Source organism: Diprion similis, chromosome 8 (genome assembly GCF_021155765.1).
Source record: "Diprion similis isolate iyDipSimi1 chromosome 8, iyDipSimi1.1, whole genome shotgun sequence".
Lineage (NCBI taxonomy): Eukaryota > Metazoa > Arthropoda > Insecta > Hymenoptera > Diprionidae > Diprion > Diprion similis.
Window position 1 is genome coordinate 1,957,290 of NC_060112.1, and position 19,427 is coordinate 1,976,716.

Here is a 19,427-nt window from a genome sequence, read left to right on the forward strand (position 1 = left end):
CGCCGACAAGTTGGAGGTGAATTAAAAATTCAGTTACACGTAGCTTGGTTACTTGGTTGCAGAGGCATTCTGGCGAACGAAACGGATACTTCCCCCTCCACGCCTGTGTTTACGAATACTGATAACTTAGGAGACGTAGAACAAGACAGAAAAACCTATAAACGATTGTGTTTCGAGGAGGATAACGATTCATTCAGTTAATCAAAAGATGTCTCGAAGAGGAAACGATGAACTCGTTCACGTACACGCGTATGATATGCGACAAATTTATAAATGCTTGGATGCGTCTCGCATCGTCTCGCTCGTTACGAAGACTTGATCATAAGGAAGAAAGGGACGCACAAACGATTCTTTGTTTCGTGTTGACGTACAATGCACGGAAGCATGTTTTGCATCGTCCAGGCTACGTGAGAATAATTTATCAATCCGCAGTCTACATACAATGTGTAGTAAAGTAAGAGACTATTTGCACGTATAGCTCGACGAGTTACATCATCCTAATCTTTGCACTACAGCTGAGGCATTTATAATTTCTACACATACATTTGTGTAATTACATGAACCGGATTAAATGAAATGTCGATCTTCACTCCCCTCCCTTCATCCCGGTGACCTGATCGTCAAACATTCATAAATTACTTCCGCAGTACATAAAAATTATTCTGTTCTGAGCCGTTAAACATTTTTTCAAAGCCAGTTGTTTTTACGCGCCGAAACTTTGTCGGCTCACTTCAGAGCCTACTGATCGAAGATACGAATTTATACTCGATAGTATACGTACTGAAGTTTGATCGTTTCTACTTTGCAATTATTCAGACTCGAAAAGTATCAGTATATTCAAACCGCGTGTGTACGATTACATTTCGTCGAAAAAAAGGAAAGACAAATGAAAATTTTAGGACGAGTAGGCAACGCGATGAATAATTGAATCGCGATGCGTCACGTTGCGCATGCGCGTCGGTCGGCCATATTGGCGAGAGTTGCGCACGCCATAGAATAAGTGAAATAAGTTAAGTCTATCAAAACTCCCGCGCTCGAACCCGCAGAGATACGCTTGTCGTTTAGTTTCTGACTTCGTGTAGTTCTGCCTGCAGGACAGAGTGGGATGTGGGATAGGGAAGCTAAGACAGTTTGTCGCAGTTGATTCCTGGTGTGTGGTGAAGACTGGCTCGATTACACGTATGGAAGTGGCGGGTGCGTAACAACAAAGACGCGAAGCTGGTGTCGTTGGACATCGACGAGGCGTAATTACGGGACGCGACGAGGTTGTGCGGTTGTATCGATTCGTCGGTTCCTTGGACTCGAGGCTGACAGGCTGTGTGACTTGCATCGCCGACATGACAACCGAGGAGAAGTTTCACGCCGCCGTAAACGTTATCAGGAATTTACCGAAAAATGGTAAGTCTTCCCGAATGGAATTGGCTCCAGCCGATAGTCAAAGGTCTAACCTAAAAACGATCATTCCCTTTGTTTTCATTTCCCTCTTGTTTGTCGCTCCGCTTGTCCTCGATGATTGTGTTGTTTCTACTGCTACGCTGCGCTCGTGCGTCACGCTCCAAGAGTCGAGCTCTTCTCTTTTCTACGCTAATTGCACCCGTCCCGCTCTTCTTCCGTTTTTGCATACCACTTAACTCGACGCGTTCGCATTACCCTGTGTTTTTGTCGATTACTTGATGACAGTTGGACGGACGGAGTGAGAAAGTTAGCAAAGAAAGATGACCGGTGAAAAGGAATGGATATAATATAATCAACCACTGGTGCAAAGTTCTCGAAAAATACTGGGTCCGAAGTTCGTTTCTTCTTATTTGTTACGCCATTCCTGACTGCACGCACACACACACGACAATCGCTTTTTTACGAGGGCAAAAAAGATGTAATAATTGAATTTTAGATTCTACCGAATTAATGGATTAAGGATCCCATCGCTACGTTCGCATATTTATTTGTTTTCCAATTACTGATACAAACACGATACCGGATTATCGGAGTGCTAAGCTCAAGGAACCGTGTCCAATCGAGTTGAATTTATACTGGTTTCATTAATCGAGGAATTCAGGTTCTGCTGGTGAACGAGCACCCTTCTTTTTTTTCAAACTCATCGTTCACGTTGTGTAGAATTGAATCTGACACGAGGTAGAAATTCTCCTCTGCTTACCTCAGGTCATTAGCTTGAATATTCATTGCCTACTGTGAATTGGTTTATTCAATTCATTCGCCGACTTGGCTTATAAAGGAACATACAGAAAATATTCACAAATACTAATGTTTGTCGGAATATTGCAAGTGTCGATGTCAGATTATTAAAAGTAACATGTTTTTTTATCTTACTGTAATAAACATGCTAATAAATTATGATCCCTTCAAATTATTCAAAAAAAAAACGAGCAACATCTTTTATTGGTGTTTAATTGCCTTGAACTGCAAAATTTAATTGATCTTTTATCGGGCCTGTGACTCCTATACCTATGACCTTGAGTAATTTTCCATTCCACATTCTGTACGAACGGCTGCAATGGAAGGCATAAGCTATCCGTTCACCTCTTGTGTAACGGTTTTTTTTCTCGTTATTCGGTGTTCAGTGATCGCTAAAAATTCTTCCAAATCTCTTCAGGCACTCTTTTCATCTTTCTTTTTCTTTCTTTTGGCCTTTCAAATGGGACAGACTTTGCATATCTTGAGCTACTTTGTAACTGTCAATAATAGAATGTAGGAGTTCTTTCCAACGTAAGCAGCTATACATAGTTTTCACACCCGCCGCTTCGCTCCACCTTTCACTTTTCACCTTTCCTTTAAAAAGCACTAGAGAGGTATATGCAAGCGTAGAGGAGCAGCTTATACTCACGTACACACACAGTTTCGAGTTGATATCGGCAGCCTGGGAAGGTACGAATGGGGAAAGTGACACTGACCCATAATAAACGAACTTTTATGAGCTCCTTGAAAGTTCTAGCAGCATTTATTTATTTCCTTCTTCTTCTCCTTGTCTTGCAATAAATGTCCGTATGTATCAGGCAAGTTGTGTTTTTTTGTTTTCTCTCAATCTTCCATTTCTTTATCGTTTCTTCTTATTTTTATAACTTATGTTTATCAACTCCGACAAGCCGAGAAGCAATCGCATGTACATATTCATTTCTTAAAGCATTGACAAAATTAATATAACTCTATAGTAAATTTATATTCTTTATCGCATTTGAATAGACATTAAAAACATAAAAACTGGTATATCATTTTGACGATAGATGAGCATTTATTTCTAGTAATTGAACAGATTTCAATTCAGTATTGAGAGCAGCTGTTTGTGTTGGTTGCGTAAGTGAAAGGCATGGAATTAAGTCAAGGCAGCAAACCAAACGCTCCACGGAGCACAAAGTGTCTGACTGAAAATAATAAAAGCTTAGGGTAATTTAGCCATGGGGTAACTGGGGTCAAATTATGACCAGGAAACTTACACATTATTTTGCCTAAAGCTGTTTGAGTTTGGATATATAAATATGCATATATCCGCTCTTTTTCTGTTTGCACCTATCAATGCCTGAATCCATGAATAGTAATATTGTACACTCGTTATTCATGCTTAATATATTCTCTATGGAATAATGAGTAATCGGAATAAGGGATTGAAGCAGAATATTACGTATTGTAAAGTGACATGCCAGGTATAATAATGTTAGAGTTGTTGATAAACTGGTAATTTGTTTCTTTTTCAATGTCATTGTATACGACACGACAATGCCGATCAAAGAAATATCGACATTATCAATACCTGGAATTTTATGCCAGCGGTTTTGTTGAATCCAATGACCCAGCATTTTAAAAATAGTGCTTTTGATGTTGTTCGTTTCTTTTTTCTTTTGGTTTCTGCTTTGTTTTCCCTCGTCCGACATCTTTGGCTACAACAAAAGTTAATCCAATGATAAATTCTGTCCTGTATTTAACTGCGATTATACTAGAAAGTTGATCGACTATAAGTCAGTTTTGTAATGCATCACATCAGATCGTGGTGGTTGTGAAACTGTATGTCTCGCTTTCTCACTTTCACACTTATTTATAACCACTCGACGACTGTCGCTGACAATTGTTTTCATTCCCTATTATTTTGTTCCCAAGATGACAAATTCACCGATTCTTACGTTTCTATACATTTGATTACTTTGGATCATTTGCTTTTGAAGTAGTTTTAGTCATACGTTTATTGTGCAAATTTCCTTGGATAATATTCTCACAAGGACTGTAATTACATATTCGTAAGCAAAGAAACATTGGCATGTTAAATATTATCATGGCCTTTGAAAGATGATAATGATTTTCTGTCGTAAACACTCGACTATGTCTTAAAATAAAAAAATCTATTCAATAACAGGTGCTTATCAACCGAGCAATGAGCTTATGCTGCGCTTCTATGCATACTACAAGCAGGCGACGGAAGGACCTTGTCAGCAACCCAAACCGGGCTTTTGGGAAGTCGTTAGGAAGGCCAAATGGGATGCTTGGATGCGGCTGGGAAATATGGGGCGAATAGAGGCCATGAATAACTATGTCGACGAGCTCAAGAAGGTAGATAAATTTACTTGAAAACTAAAGGGTCTAGTCGAATAAGATAGTCAAATTGGCCTATAAGTCACCTGGAAAATTGATTATACAATTATGATCGGCTTAAAAAAACGCCGATTCCTAGGGTTTGAGATCCATGAAACCTTAACGGGCCTTATGAAGCCTAATTTCGTGATTTTCAGTTTTCTGACGATGTCTCTGTCAATTTTCATGCTAGAATTTTTTTTTTTTTTTTTTCAAATTGTATGGTTTTTTAAGCCCTATAAATTGGTTTTATTGAAGAAAGTTTTGGCTCGAAATTCAAATATTTAAATAGCGTTTTGAAAATTTCAAAACTCGACAAGTTGAACACAAGGACCTACTCATCACCATAAAAAAAATATATTTATCTTTATAAAAATATGTATGAATTTTTTCAGGTTTTTAAAATTGGTGGAACGAACTCCAACAAAATGAAAACCACATTTTTCGTTTTTTCGACCAAATTCACGCATCTAGATCTTTCCTGGTAACTTACTTGATATTCTCAATGCCATTTCTGTCTTTATTCTATACCTACTACCTAGCGCTAAAATTTCAAACTTGTTTCTGCGTGTACTCTTCACAATGAGTAGCGTGAAACCAATAATAATTGCATCATCAATTGATCATAAGTGAATCTTGGTGGCTTTATACATAAATGCAAATTCTCTAGAGTGATTATCACTTTCTGTTTACATCTAGTATATCATAAACCACTTTTTACCGTTATTTATGTGTCAGAAACGATTTTCATTTGAAATCACACATTCTTACCTTGAAATGTTAATTAGAAACTTATCCACTATGGCTAAGAATTATAGTAAATGTTATGGTAGATACTTCATTTTACGTTTAATGGAAGAATATATTAAGGCAACAAATATAAGGATAAATAGGACCATTTTTTCTAATTTTGAAAGCACTCATAATTCATTAAAATTTTACGAATGCAGAAAAGTATATTTGAATTCAATAATCTATGATCATGGATCGGTTCATATATTTTTCTATGTGCCTAGATCTCACTTGTATTTTGTACTTTGAAGTATATGTGATTTCAAATAGAAATTCGTTTCCGACAAACGAATAAACCTTAAAAAGTGGTCTATGATAAACTCAATGTAAAAAAAATGTGACAATCACTTTAGAGAATTTGTAGTTCTGTATAAAGCCACCAAGATTTGCTTATGAATAATCGATAATGCGATATTTATTGGCTTCACACTACTCGATGGTGAAGCGCATGTAGGGAAACGAGTTTTAGTGTCTTAGAAGTAGATATAGCATAAAGTCAGAAATGGCATGCAGAGTATCAATGAAGTTACCAGGAAAGACTTAGATGCTTGAATATGGTCTAAAAACTGTAAAATGTGTTTCTATTAAACATCTGAAAAAATTCATACATATTTTTAAGGTAAAAATACATAAGATATTTTCTTATGGCGATGGGGAGGTCCTGGTTTTTAAAATATCTAGTTTTAAAGTTTTCCAAACGCTATAAGAATTTGAATTTAGCGCCAAAACTTTTTTCAATAAAATCAATTTTTAGGGCTTAGAAAATCCCTATTTCAAAAAAAGAAAAAACTTTCTAGCGTGAAAATTCACAGAGATATCGTCAGAAAATTTAAAATCACGAAATTGGGCCTCATAAGGCCCCATAAGGGCTGAGGGGTCTGAAACCTTAGAAATCGTTTTTTTTTTATCCTGAAAATAATGATATAATCAATTTTCCAGGTGACTTATAGGTCGGTTTGACTATCTTATCCAGCTAGACCCATTGATTGTATGACTTCTGACAATCGTACTTTTAAATGTCTCTGTTTCTTTTTCTTCTCCCCTCGATACAGATTGTAGAGACAATGTCATACACCGACAACGTCGCTAATTTTCTTGGAAGTCTGGACTCTTTCTACGACAGTGTGCCTGCCGAAGATTTGGAAATGCTCGTCGGACCGGTTCTCGAAAGGATGAGGTCTCAGCCCGGTTCACCGCTTTCTGGATCTCCAATCGGTTGGTGATGATTCTTGGGTTTAATCAAGAGGCTGGAATCAGCAGATTGAATGCAGAGAGCAAAAGTTTATTTGCTCCCTTTATTTTGTTTTTTTGTCAACTGTCTTATTGATCAGATCATATTCTAGTAGTTCAGTATTGATTCTAAAGATAAAAATTAATAAAATGCTACCAAAGTAGCAGGTTTAACGTTTCTAGCTGGTAAGTAAATAGTAAGAAGGAGATGTTATTATCCCGTGACTGCTTGTTTTGTGTTTATTTCTCTCTCAATAATGCTTTTCAGGATCCAGAGAAACTTCGCCTCATCGACCGCGGGGCACCTCCCGACACATAACGAGTAGTCTGGAAACCAGCCCGGCTAGCAGTCACAGTGCCAGTCCGTTACCGCCGGACACAGATGGAGAAGAAGAAGTGTTTATAGATACTGTTGAAGTGAGTGCTCCCCTCGACTACCTCTTGTTTTTTCTTTTTCTTTTTTTTATTTCTTTACTTTTGTCGGAATCTGTCGCAGAGTCCCAGCGACCCGTCGGCTACTTTTATTTTGTCACAGTTGCTACAATTTTTTCTATTCCTGTGTCTACCTACGTTTCTTTCGCCTTTAATTTAGGTCTGTTTTCTTGTAACAAATTTGAAACTGCTTTCACTTTCAATATTGATTCACGCGCATCTGTAAATTGATCTGTTATACTGATCTATAGTACCGGTTGCCTAATCTTTTCTTCATTGTGTTCATGTCCTGATTTTTTTTCGTGTCTAATGTACCAGAAAAAAATTAAATGAATAGGAAACTATTTTACAGATTATTTGTCCAGGTATTTCAAATGTGTACAAATACTATGAAAAAACTTTTTTAACTCACTTCCTATCAAATAATAATGTATTGGTTTACAGTGTTCCGATGATGCACAGTAGTTTCTTTTTTTTTTTACCCTAATTGTTAGGCTGCCAGTTTACTCAAACCCGCGTTACTTGCAATGTAATAGTACAGTTGGTTCTACTTCCTTAGGCACACAATTGGTTCATTTTGAGCCAGAATTTGTGCTGAAGCGTTTCATTTTCGTTGGGAATTTTTCACTCCCTTTAATATTGTCTCGTACAACGGTTGTTAGTTTCTGTTTTCTTCTCATGAATTTAAACTCAGAAAAATTGCTTTTCGCGAAACGCAAAATGTGTCTGATATCAATGTCAGTTCATCAGAAAAAGATTCGGTTGAAATGAACCGACCTTTATGTGTATTAAAATTCCACTCAATGAAATCTGTGATAAAACACTGGACAAAATTCTACAATTAATACCTAGTTTAACTAATTAACTAATACCTAGATTCGATTATCAATGTTTGCATGGGTCGTTGGCATGACGTAGGATTTGTTTTCTCAGTTTCATTTTTCCTCTGGTAGTCAGCTTTGTTCTTTTGCTTTAGGTGGTGGTGAATAATAATTATAATAATGGTGATAATAATACTAATAATAGTGTCAATAATTTGTTATTTGTATGGAAGTTGGGGGTAGTCTGAAGGGAGCATCGCCCCAGCTGTATTTACAAGCTACTCCTTTCTCTCCGTAATTATTAATCCAAATTTATGATATTATAATTTCAATAATCATAGTAGTAATAACAATTCGTCTAACTTTCAATGGTGATGATTGCTAAATGGTAATGGTGCAAAACTTTCTGTGTGCACTCCATTACCTGTTTATGATTTCACCCAATTAACTAGATTTCCTTAGTCAAGTATTTACCACGCAGCACATTTAAAAACCATAACGAACTTAATTCTACCACTGGTTGCGGATCTATACTTTCTGTTATTTTTGCCTGTAAAGTGTTTAGTTTTTTTTTTTTCTTTTCCTTTTTTCATTCTCTTTTTTTTTTATTATCGATAGAACAAATAGCCACTCAATGTCAAATGCGATGGCATGAACGTAAAGAAAAAAAAATATCTCCATCCGGATGCAGTTAAGTGTAATTATGAAAAATGTTTCACAGGTGAGATACGAAAGATATTTTTTTGAAAATACTTCTCATTTTTATGTTCCCTTAACAGTCTTCTTTCAGTTTTGTCGTATAATATAACTTGAATCCGGCTGTTAATTTCACCTGGCAACAGATTGTCTGCGTAACGTGTTTCAGTCGGCACCGGAAAGAACGTCGAACAAAGATAGCACGGCCGCCAAGTATTCGAGCAGTCATCATCAGAAACATTCATCGACGACGGCAATTAGCAATTCTAAAAACAGTAGTAAAATTACCAACGGTCAGCCATCCGTTGTCAGGGAAAATTCTACGGAACAGTTGAAGAGGGATTGCTCGCCACCCAACGATCATCCGCAATCCAACGAAGAGGTTAAACCTGAGAGGGGAAGATCGAGGGAGAGAAAGGACGATAAAAAAAATGCAGAATTCTTTGCTCAAATTACAGCCACTGTCCAAAATTTACAAAGAGATTTGGACAGAATAACAGCTCGCGTTCGAAGCCTGGAAGGACACGCGCTTAACACGCTCTCTCCTCAGCTTGTGAGTATCGCAACCCCATGTCTTAGGTCACTTGCTTGGTGCTTCAGCAACAGACTGTCACAATTTGCTAATCATAAGTCGAGAGAGAAGAAAGAACGAATCGGGTGGAGCGAAGGATGGCGTCACCAACACAGGCTGGTTAAAAAAGCGTTGAAACAGAAATTGAACATGATCTTATCCTAACAAAATTTCGGAAAGTGCAAGTTGACTCAAATTCAAATTGATTTGCTTTTGTCGATTAATAGAAAGCAACTCAAGTTTCGACAATGCCGAGATTAAAACTTTTAATTTTTGAATGTTTACTGTGTTCATGGAATATTATTTTATTCAGATTTACATTGTTGAGTTCAGCAACGCTTTTTGAATCTTTGTTTCGAAACTTTCATTTAACATTTCTACAAACGAAGACTTTTACTCGCTCGATTGTAACTCTTCATGAAAATTAACTGTGGAATTATTTATTGCAGAGTCGAGCGGCTGAGCGAAGATATCCGAAATGGTGGCCATTGCCAGAGTGTTCACCGCGATTATTCGCACTGATGATACTGTGGCCGTTTTTGGTTCACGCCGCAATCACAATTGCTCAACGGAATCGCCAGCGAAATGTGTAGTGATAACTGTCGTAATGAAACTAAAAATGCTCTCGCTCTTTTTCCCTCTTTTACGCTACACATTGTTGTTATTTTAATGAGTATATTTGATACGTTTTTTATTCCAGCTTTGAACTATACGGGAACTGAAGTTTTCATTTATAATATTCAATATGTATAAGATACGTAGATTTTTGATTATCGGTGATATCAGGAAGAGAGACACTTTGAATAACCGGGCGTTTAATTATATTTTGGGGACAATTTGAGGATAGGTAGATTTAGTCGTCATCGTATAAGTAAATACACATTATAAATATTGTACAATATTTTTGAAAATAATTACAGTAATATCGTATAGATTGTTGAAAATTTTCTAAAACAGGGTATTTCAATACCCTTTTTATTTTCTCACATTCGCGAAAATATTTCGTTTCCTCTTTCACTTTGAACGCGTCGCTTTTTTTTCTCGTTCTTATTCGCTGTTGCCAAATCATCTCTCAATTGGTAACTCACTCTTGTTAACTTTCGTATATAATTCCAACCTCCTCATCAGTGTTCATATTTTTTCTTATCAATTTACCCAAATTTTTTTCGCACAGGTGCGGCGATTCTTTTGCATTAGTTTTTCTGACACGCATCGTAGTTAGAACAATACAGATTAACATTCCTTTTTTTGTGAAGATTATTCAGTTACTCATCTTTTGGGTATTTGATCATAGTTTAGTAATCTTTCATTCTTTTATTCCTCGTACTTTCGACTATACTTCAGTTCGAATAAATTTTTTCCATTTAGCCACCAGATTCGTGAACCGAATATTAAATTGTATATAAGTATCTCGAATTTTATTGGCAATGTAAATAATATTATACATGTAATATTAGAGTAATCAGAGATCGTTGCTTAAATGTTCCATAATTTTCGATTTGTTGATAAATGAATTATATATGTTACACATTATATACATACACGCCAAATTTTACTCTACTACGTTATTATTATTATTATTGTTGTTGTTATCATCATTATAATAATTATTATTATATTGTATCATCATAATCATCATCACCACTCTTGTACATACGTACTAACGTTGAACAGAAACGAGAAACGATGAAGAAACAAGTACGAAAAACGAAATAAATGTTATACATATGTATAGTTGGATTTTGGAGGATAAATTTCATGTTTTCGTCCTATTTATATATACGATACATATGTACATCATATTGGACATTTTAACCGAGAACAATTCTCTAATTCTTTCAACTTATTCTCGAGCCAAGATGTACCTGCCAAATGTAGCGTGTGAAAATTCAAGCTTGACTTACTCGGATTACACTAAACTTGTTTTTCGTCAATCTGTAAGCGTGATAATTGTCATTGCATTTTTATAACGTCGTTGTAACGACGGTCTATCACATAGAGAAATAAAAAAAGAGAAAAAGAATGGACAAAAACAAGAAACGTGATTACGTGATTAAAACTGTGTGATATAATAAAATGAAATCCGACTTTGATCGTTAACTCAAAACTTCGCAGGTACGTGACGATGCAATATATTATTTATATTTTCACTACGCAGTGGAATCGATAGAAAATAGAAATTAAATCGTTCAACAAACGAGATATACTTTGCGGTTCTTCGTGTCTTCTACGCGATAACAATAAACGTGAGAAATAAACTGTTTAACTGTATCAGTAATCATCGAAAAATCGTGCAAATTGTGAAGTACATTACTTTTTCAATGTTCTTCAAGATCGTTTATAATACTCTTTATAATACATCGTTTATAAGTTATTATTAGTATTATAATTGTCATCATAACGGGGAAGGGGGTTGTAAAAAAAATTCAACTAATTTCGACTTAGCATTAAAAAAAACCTGTCAAAGTTTGATAATTTTCATTAACAAGTATGTCGTTGTCATGTTCATTGTGGTAATATTAATAATAACAACAATAATAATGTTGTCATTGTTATTATCATTATTGGTCAACTACTGCGCTAAGTAAGTCGGGTTTAATTTTATGATACTTTGAGGGGGGCGGAAACGGAGGGGCGCCGACCGTTTAATAAAGGCGTGGGTCTGCCGACGGTGATTCGGACGATAGTTAGCGCGACGACGCTCGGCGCCGCCGATGACGCCGTCTGGACGCCCTGGATCCGGGGGGCAATCAGCTTTTTCAAATGTATTGTAAACACAAAGTGGAGTAAATATCAAGTCAATATAAACTCGGAGGGTTTTCGTCCGTATTTGGTTTTGCCACCGCCATGGTTTTCTAGAAAAAATATTAATATTATGCTTATAATATACGAAGAGAAACTACACACAACGAATTATTATGAATTTTATTTAATATACTAAGCAAACAAATTTCTTGCGATAAGAAATATTTCAAAAAAAATCAATTCCAATTCATTGTAATATATGAAAATAACTTTCTAGATAATATTTTCGGTTATTACTTGCTAAATTTGTGTATAAGTTAGACTTTGATTTATGCGTATATTCATGAAAATTGTTTTTCTTGATCGTTTTTTTCGTTTGTAAATGATTTTACTGTCGTTTAGGAATTGTCTGAAAAATGCTTGTTTCATACCAATTATACCGATGGTTATTATTATTATTATTATTCGATGGAAGTATTTTGTAAAAATTTTCTTCTCAATGAGAGATTTAATTCATTTCAAGATTGTGATAATACGGATGGATTTTATTATTCGGAAAATAGTGGCGCGAAAAGCTAGCAAGAAAATAAACGGGGCGCCGACGATACGAGTATAAGAGTCAACTTTGTTGGCTTTCGGCGAGGGTAAGGGTGGTTTGTAGGGGTGTATATATTCCTAACTACTATCCCCTGTTCCTTGTAGACCGCACCGTGACCGTGTTAAGGATATTTAACCAGCAGTAAATCCCTAATGAAACGCTTATACGCGTCTTCTCGCGTTAACCGAATTTCGCTTGCTTATTACATGTATGTACACCAGCACGAGTTGTTGGAGGCGGTAAAATGAGTCACAGGAAGGCTGGAATGAACGAGCGAATTAGTCAGCGAATATCATATGTGATTCGTTTTTTTTCGTACTCTTTACTTGAATTTTTACCCCCCATCAACTATATTTATCTGACAACTTTTCCTCAAACTGTGTACAGTTAATAAAAATATCTAATCCTAATTGAGTTCAAACGACGTTGAAATTATCACTGAGAACGCGATGAACGATGAATAAGTAAAATGAGATTTACAACCTTATTGAACATTATTTACATTTTTTTCTTTGTTATAATTCGGGTATTTTAATTTGTAATTTCCGTCTGAATTATACAATTTGTAATAAGGCAAAATCTTTCGCAAAGAGCAAAATGCCGGCTTGTATATTTCTGTCGTATTTTTCGTTTCTTTCAACTATACCTATATTTGCTGTAATTATTTATTATTGTTATTATTTTTCTCACTTTCGTTCGTTTCTCTTATTCTCACTCCGGGAAATGATTGGAGCAGAAAATATCGAGTCGCAAACGGTTAGAGAGCCGCGTTAAATGAGTTTGGTTGTTGAAACGATTCTCATAATACTCGCTTTCTCTCCCTTTCTCTCTCTCTCTCTCTCTCTCTCTCTCTCTCTTTCGTTATGTGTGTAAGTGTGTTTTACGCATGCAAATATTTTCACAGAAGAGACTCATGCGTATAATATGTATAACTCAATACAAATGATGACGTTGCATGTTAATTACCGTTGAAAAAGAAAAAAATTTACTCGTTTTATACAATAATATCGCCCTTAGCTTACAGGTATTTTCATTTGTTTGTAACTTAGGGGTGAGCGAATCGAAGCACTTATATTTACGGTGTATGAGGTACATAATGTAATTGACATAACATATTACACGCGTAAGCGATATACTTATATGTAACATGGCCATTAATCACACTCAAGAGAATCAACAGCTATATCTTATATGTAAACAGATCTTGAACGGATTTTCTAGCTTGGCCGCTTCAATTATCATATTTGTGTAAGTATGCCGATTAGTAGCAAAAAGTAAAAAGTTGAAATAGAAGGTCCGGATTGAAGTAGAGAAAAAATTCTAAATCCTCAGGATCAAATCGTACATTTCTGATTTTTTGTTGATTTTCTGGTTCAAAACTCTCGAAATTAATTACGACACAAGGTTATTTTGTGAAAATATTATACCAGCAATTCAATTCGTTATTTGGTCAAATATCTAATCTCAGTTACCGAAATGCGAACGGATTTCTCAAAAAATGTACCGCGAATTGCATAACTACAGGCGGATTTATCCAGCACGTTAAAACGGCTCGAAGAAGATTTCCACAAAATGACCCGGTGTATGAAAGAAATTGTAAAAAAGTGTAGTAGAAATATTATTTCTGCTCTATCTTCCTCAACAACTTGACTATTTTGCACTTTTTATGAGTACAAGTGCCTAAAAGTCGATTTTGACGCACTAGTGCTTATAAAAACTATACGATATTCTCGTTTTTTTTACAGAAGATAGTACAAAAAATGGGATTTGTCGCATGTACAAATATAGGAACTTCTTAACTCGTGTGAGTTCCACTCGTCAAAGAATCCTTATTTTACGCCCACTTGCAGCGAAAATAACTGTTAATAAATAAATATATGATCGAGAATCGTGTTATTATATTTGTAAATCGTTCATTATTTTTTCTTTCCTTTTTTTTTTTTACACACAGGAAAAGCTAGTAAATTATATTTCCACGTTGTAATTACTGGGAATTCAATTGCATAGAGCTTCTAACTCTTTTTTTCTCTCTCTCTCTCTCTCTCTCTCTCTTATTTTGTGTCGTTGTATATGTTACATTATATATTATATACACGAGTGATTAACGTTATTTTCCAATTTCCTGCTCGACACAGCTGACGGTAATAAGAAATCAATATACCAGCCGATCGGAGGGCGGCGTGCGTTACGGTCACTTGGTCCTCCTCCTCCTCCTCCCCCTCCTCATTTTCCTCCCAGTCGATGATCCCGTTTCCGAATGCTCGCATGCAGGCGGGCACTATGCACCCCGCGGTTCTTGCCTGCTCTAAATGGTCACTCGCTGTGACCTGAGTGGCACTAAAGCCGATCTACTTAAACCCTGCAGAATAGGCGATCGGGCAGGTGGCGCCGTACCTTGTGTACATACTGTATATACACACCTATATGTATTGTATACGTATGTATGTACCTATGCCTGCGTATTCATTCGACTTGATGAAAATGGGAAAACCGCCTTCGTCGCGACACGAATGCAAGCTGCAGGCTCCCTTATTCATTTCAAATCCTCCGTATTTACTTTGTATAGCTAATAAAATTAGAATTGTGCAATGGCTGGGAAAGTTTCCTCCCTTGAGATTCAGCCGGAACTCATGTTTTATCTATTAAACAAATCATTTTTCAAATTTTCGTAGAGAGCGTGAAATCATCGAAAAGTTGAGAGCAACTGTGATCATTCCGAGCCTGAATATGTATTTTATTTATAATATTCGGAGTGCGGAATGTTCAGAAATTTTTTTATTCTTCCCACTGCAAGTCTCTTGTACACAACCTATAATAATATGAATACTCAGTGCGTATACAGAGTGCATTTCTAACAACTGCATGGTCCGTCGTCTGCTGAAATTCAATGCGCACGCTCCATAATTCGAGAGCGGCTGTATGCTAAACGGCCTTTAACCTCAAAAACTTCGACACTTGCCGGTGGCAGTTGTGCTCAATTCACAAACGTTAGAGACAGTTGGTCACTCTCGTAAACAATTACTCTCGAATTGCAACGCGTGCACGTTAAATTTCAGTATAATATATCGTGTATAATCACCTCGATCTTTTTTTTCTTTTTTCAATTCTCGCACGTATTTTTTTTCATTTGAGCGAACCCGACTTTCTCGATCCTTCGCTTTAATTTTATCTTGTTCGTTATCTTGTACCGTTGTTTTGTACTGGCACCTGTCGTTCAGACACTTCCGGTCCTTGGAGTCTTTTCTATGGTGCATTCATTTATCGCATTCTTCGCTTTTCCATCCCCTCTTCATTCATTTCGGGAATTGAAAGAGGCTCAAAGAATTCTTCTTGCGATATGAAATTTGGTATAAATCTAGGCTTGTACATCGGGGAGCGACAAGAGGCAGAGAATTTTTTTTGCCTTCTTATTATAATTCTCGAATCTTCAAACTTCAATTACGTCCTTCTTTCTACGAGAAAAAATGATATGTAATCGCAAATGCAAGAATCTGTCTACCCTGTAATTTTCATGCTCGTTTGCCTTTTTGCACTTGGTAATCCGCCAGTCTGTCATTTGCTACGTATACCTACATATATTACAGCAATCCACCAATCAACGGCTACCATTGATTGCATATAAATATAGTAATGAAAAATCAAAGGTATTATTAAAAGGCGTTGAATCAATTTAGAAGAAGATAAAAATAAGAAAAATAATTTGAACAAAAAAATGATACAAATTAAATGTAACCAAGTATACGTAATTTATTTTCTTCGTGAAGTTTGCGAATTTCAAACTCGTCTTTTATTTGTTCTTCCTTGTTTTGTCCTTGCAAATTTTCGCAAAGTTTTGTTTTTCTTTCGGGTCACATGTATTCAGTATGCATTGAAAATGTACTCCTTCCGAAATTCTCTGCATAATCCGTTCATGGATATTAACATTATATACAAGGGTGTTTCGGGAAAAATAATTTACCATTTTGCCAAGGGTTTTAAACACAATATTGACGTAACGTAAATTTAGATATGTGGCATCAGTTACACATGATTTCAAAAAGAAAAAAGAAATCGAGAGATCTCTGCACTGGGCATTTTGACGTTCCTCCTTGACTCGACTTGACAGTATGTCACACAAATGGAGAGGAAACCGAGCAGTTTTTCCCCGTCGTTCGTTACCCTAACAAGTGGCAGTCGGTTTTCTTCGCCTATTTCTCGCATTTGTCACGATGGTATCATTCTCGTATTATCGTTGGGTTGAAACCCGGCCTCCCGATTATGCTGCCCATTGCACTATTCTTCGGCCCACAGACACACAGTGCGTAACTTGCTTATGTTAGTTACTTAGTCAGGATTATTTTCTCTACCGCGTTTACGTCAGGACACATCCGCCTGCGGAAGAATAAGCCGAAGGATGAGGATCTGGGGCGGAAGTTGAGACAGTCGTAGACGTCTACGACTAGCTTATAAATCAATGACGCGGTCCCGGCTATTATAGGTATGTTATATCCAACCGATGGAGTGGTTGCGAGGATTCTACCCCTAACGAGACAGCCGCGATTGACGGAGAGAAAAGACGCCATCGGTCCTCATTTTTATCGCAGATAAACTGTCTCTTGCCATCCTGGACGAAGGTCAAAATCTCCTGTATGGTTCGTGATTGTACAGATCCTCAATTTTATGGTTCATAGTTTGGACTTTCATACTCGAAATCTTACAGTTCTTACTGTTGCCAGTGACATATGGTCATGATCACGTCTTTGATAACTCTAGTTAGCTGAATTTTGAATAATCTTTACCGTTCACGACAATTTTTTATCTTCATTACACTTTACTTTTAATGGGGTGGAATTTTGCTTCTGTGACACTGTGACATATTCTTATTTACCAATCGTTGTAGGAATTAAAAAATTTACTTTTGCTATGATTTACTCTCCGCGAAAGGACCAAGAAATTCTACCTCTAATTCTCATTTCGAAACCCTTCTGTTTCCTCTTTGATCATTAATATTTCGCTCGAAACTTATCTCGATACTGACGATTTACGCGCTCGGCTTTGAAACCCTCCGTCCCCGTAAAATCTGAGCCTCTCTCTCTCTCTCTCTTTCTCTCGTTTTCTCTCTCTTCTTCGCCAATACCTCGTCCATGTACAACTATACATATACACGATACTATATCTCTACATAGGTATATACATTATGCCGACGCGTAGGAAGAGCGGCTCACCTTTCACCGCGTCAATTTCATTAAAAATGATTCACCTGCATGGCACTCGGGTGTCCGTCCCCTGATGTAGATGTATATAAATATACCTTCTATGTACGGCTATGATATACCCGCGGACAATTTTTCCACCGAATTTATTCGTTCTTCCCTCCCTCTATCTCATATTTTCTTCCTTCCCCTATTTTAGGACTCTTTTTTACAATTCTTCGATTTTCGAAGCCAGTAACTATTTACTTTGATGATAATTTCTCTTATTTTACGTAGGTCGTAAATAAATTTTTTTAGTTTTTGGAGATATTTCTTTTTTTCTGACATTTTCAAGCTTTACACACAATTTAAAAATTGAACCGATCGTTCCTTTCTTTAATCTCTGGGCATCTTAGGGACATTTTTACTGTACATACTCGATTCCGGTGTCAAAGAAGAGCGAGAGAAGTGGGTCAGTAAGACTCGGAACGCGCGCCGTACCCTCAATTCGTTCTTCGACCCCGGTTTCACCTTCGACGGTTCATTTTTTCTCGGATAATCTTGACTTGAAGTGCGGAGATGAATGCAGTCGAATAGGAATTGAAACTACGCTGTAGAAGCAAGATTGGAAAATAATACCATTAGTCGGAATTTTTGTTGTTGTTAATTCTGCTTCTTTTATAGATTTTTCGACTTGTCACACAGGTGAAATTGTTCGATTTTATTTTCATTAGGAAGAAGATGGTTCATTCAGTTTCCTTCTGATTAAATCTTTGCACAGTACTGTGTTCAGTTTATTGCTTAGTCTGCTCAAAGTTCATTGCGCGAAATAGAGCTTTAAGAACACAGTTTACAAAAAAAAGGACCTTAATAATTACGCATCATCAACAATACAAATTTCATTATTCTAACGCATAATTGAGTATCATAATTTTCTTCAAATTTCGGATAAATATCATAAATTTTATAGAGTTGCAGTATTTTACTTTAATTATTTAATTCTTCTTTAATTGGTTTCGCAACAGCTGCAATTCTAGGTACAGCAATTCATGTACACGTGTTTATACGCATGCATATACCAATGCGTCCAAACGTTCAACTATATGCATACATATTATACATATACCAGCTCGGCGTACATATACCTATTCATACTGTATATATGTATACACTGCGCTCTCACTAGCTGCAGCAATCAATACGCGAGAACTCCCTCCATGCAACGAGCGAATATACATACATATATATAAACCTCGAATTTTGCTGTATAAATAATTCCGAGTCTATTTGGCATTAATCCTGCACATAGCTCTATACTCTTTTAAATTTTGCAATCTTTTCCGAAAATTAAAATCGCTGTAATCTATATAATTGTATGAAAAAATGGTATATCCTGCATCTCTCTTTGCTGTGTATCTCTTCTTTTATTCCTATTGATTGATGTTTTCAGTCGGCTTATGAAAGGGAAGGGGTTGAATTTTCTGGGTGAAATTTCCTTTATATATATATAACTATATCTTATAATACTCCGTCGACCAATCCAATCCACCACTTGTTGTTGGGGAAACGCGGCGTCGGAGTTGAGCAACAGATGCTCCTCGTATAGTCGGCATGATCAGAACGCGTCTACGTCTTAATAACATGTATAACCTCTGTATGAACCTAATACCTACTGCTCTATATCCATATATCTGTATATGTATATATTTACTAGCGCGTTATCAGCGCCGATTCCGATTAGACGCATATACAGACTTAAGAGTTTTGAAAGTGCTCAACCGCTTTTCGAAAATACC

The 19,427-nt window shown here is 36.4% G+C and overlaps 1 protein-coding gene across 1 annotated transcript; it reads left to right on the plus strand.

Annotated features, from left to right (window-relative positions):
- Positions 1-1,110: 1,110 nt before the first annotated feature.
- LOC124408506 (acyl-CoA-binding domain-containing protein 4) lies at positions 1,111-10,705 on the plus strand. Its single transcript, XM_046885470.1, has 6 exons — positions 1,111-1,398; positions 4,361-4,554; positions 6,420-6,582; positions 6,866-7,014; positions 8,716-9,099; positions 9,567-10,705. The coding sequence occupies exons 1-6, from the start codon at positions 1,338-1,340 to the stop codon at positions 9,708-9,710; spliced, it is 1,095 nt and encodes a 364-aa protein (XP_046741426.1). The 5' UTR covers positions 1,111-1,337; the 3' UTR covers positions 9,711-10,705.
- Positions 10,706-19,427: the final 8,722 nt, after the last annotated feature.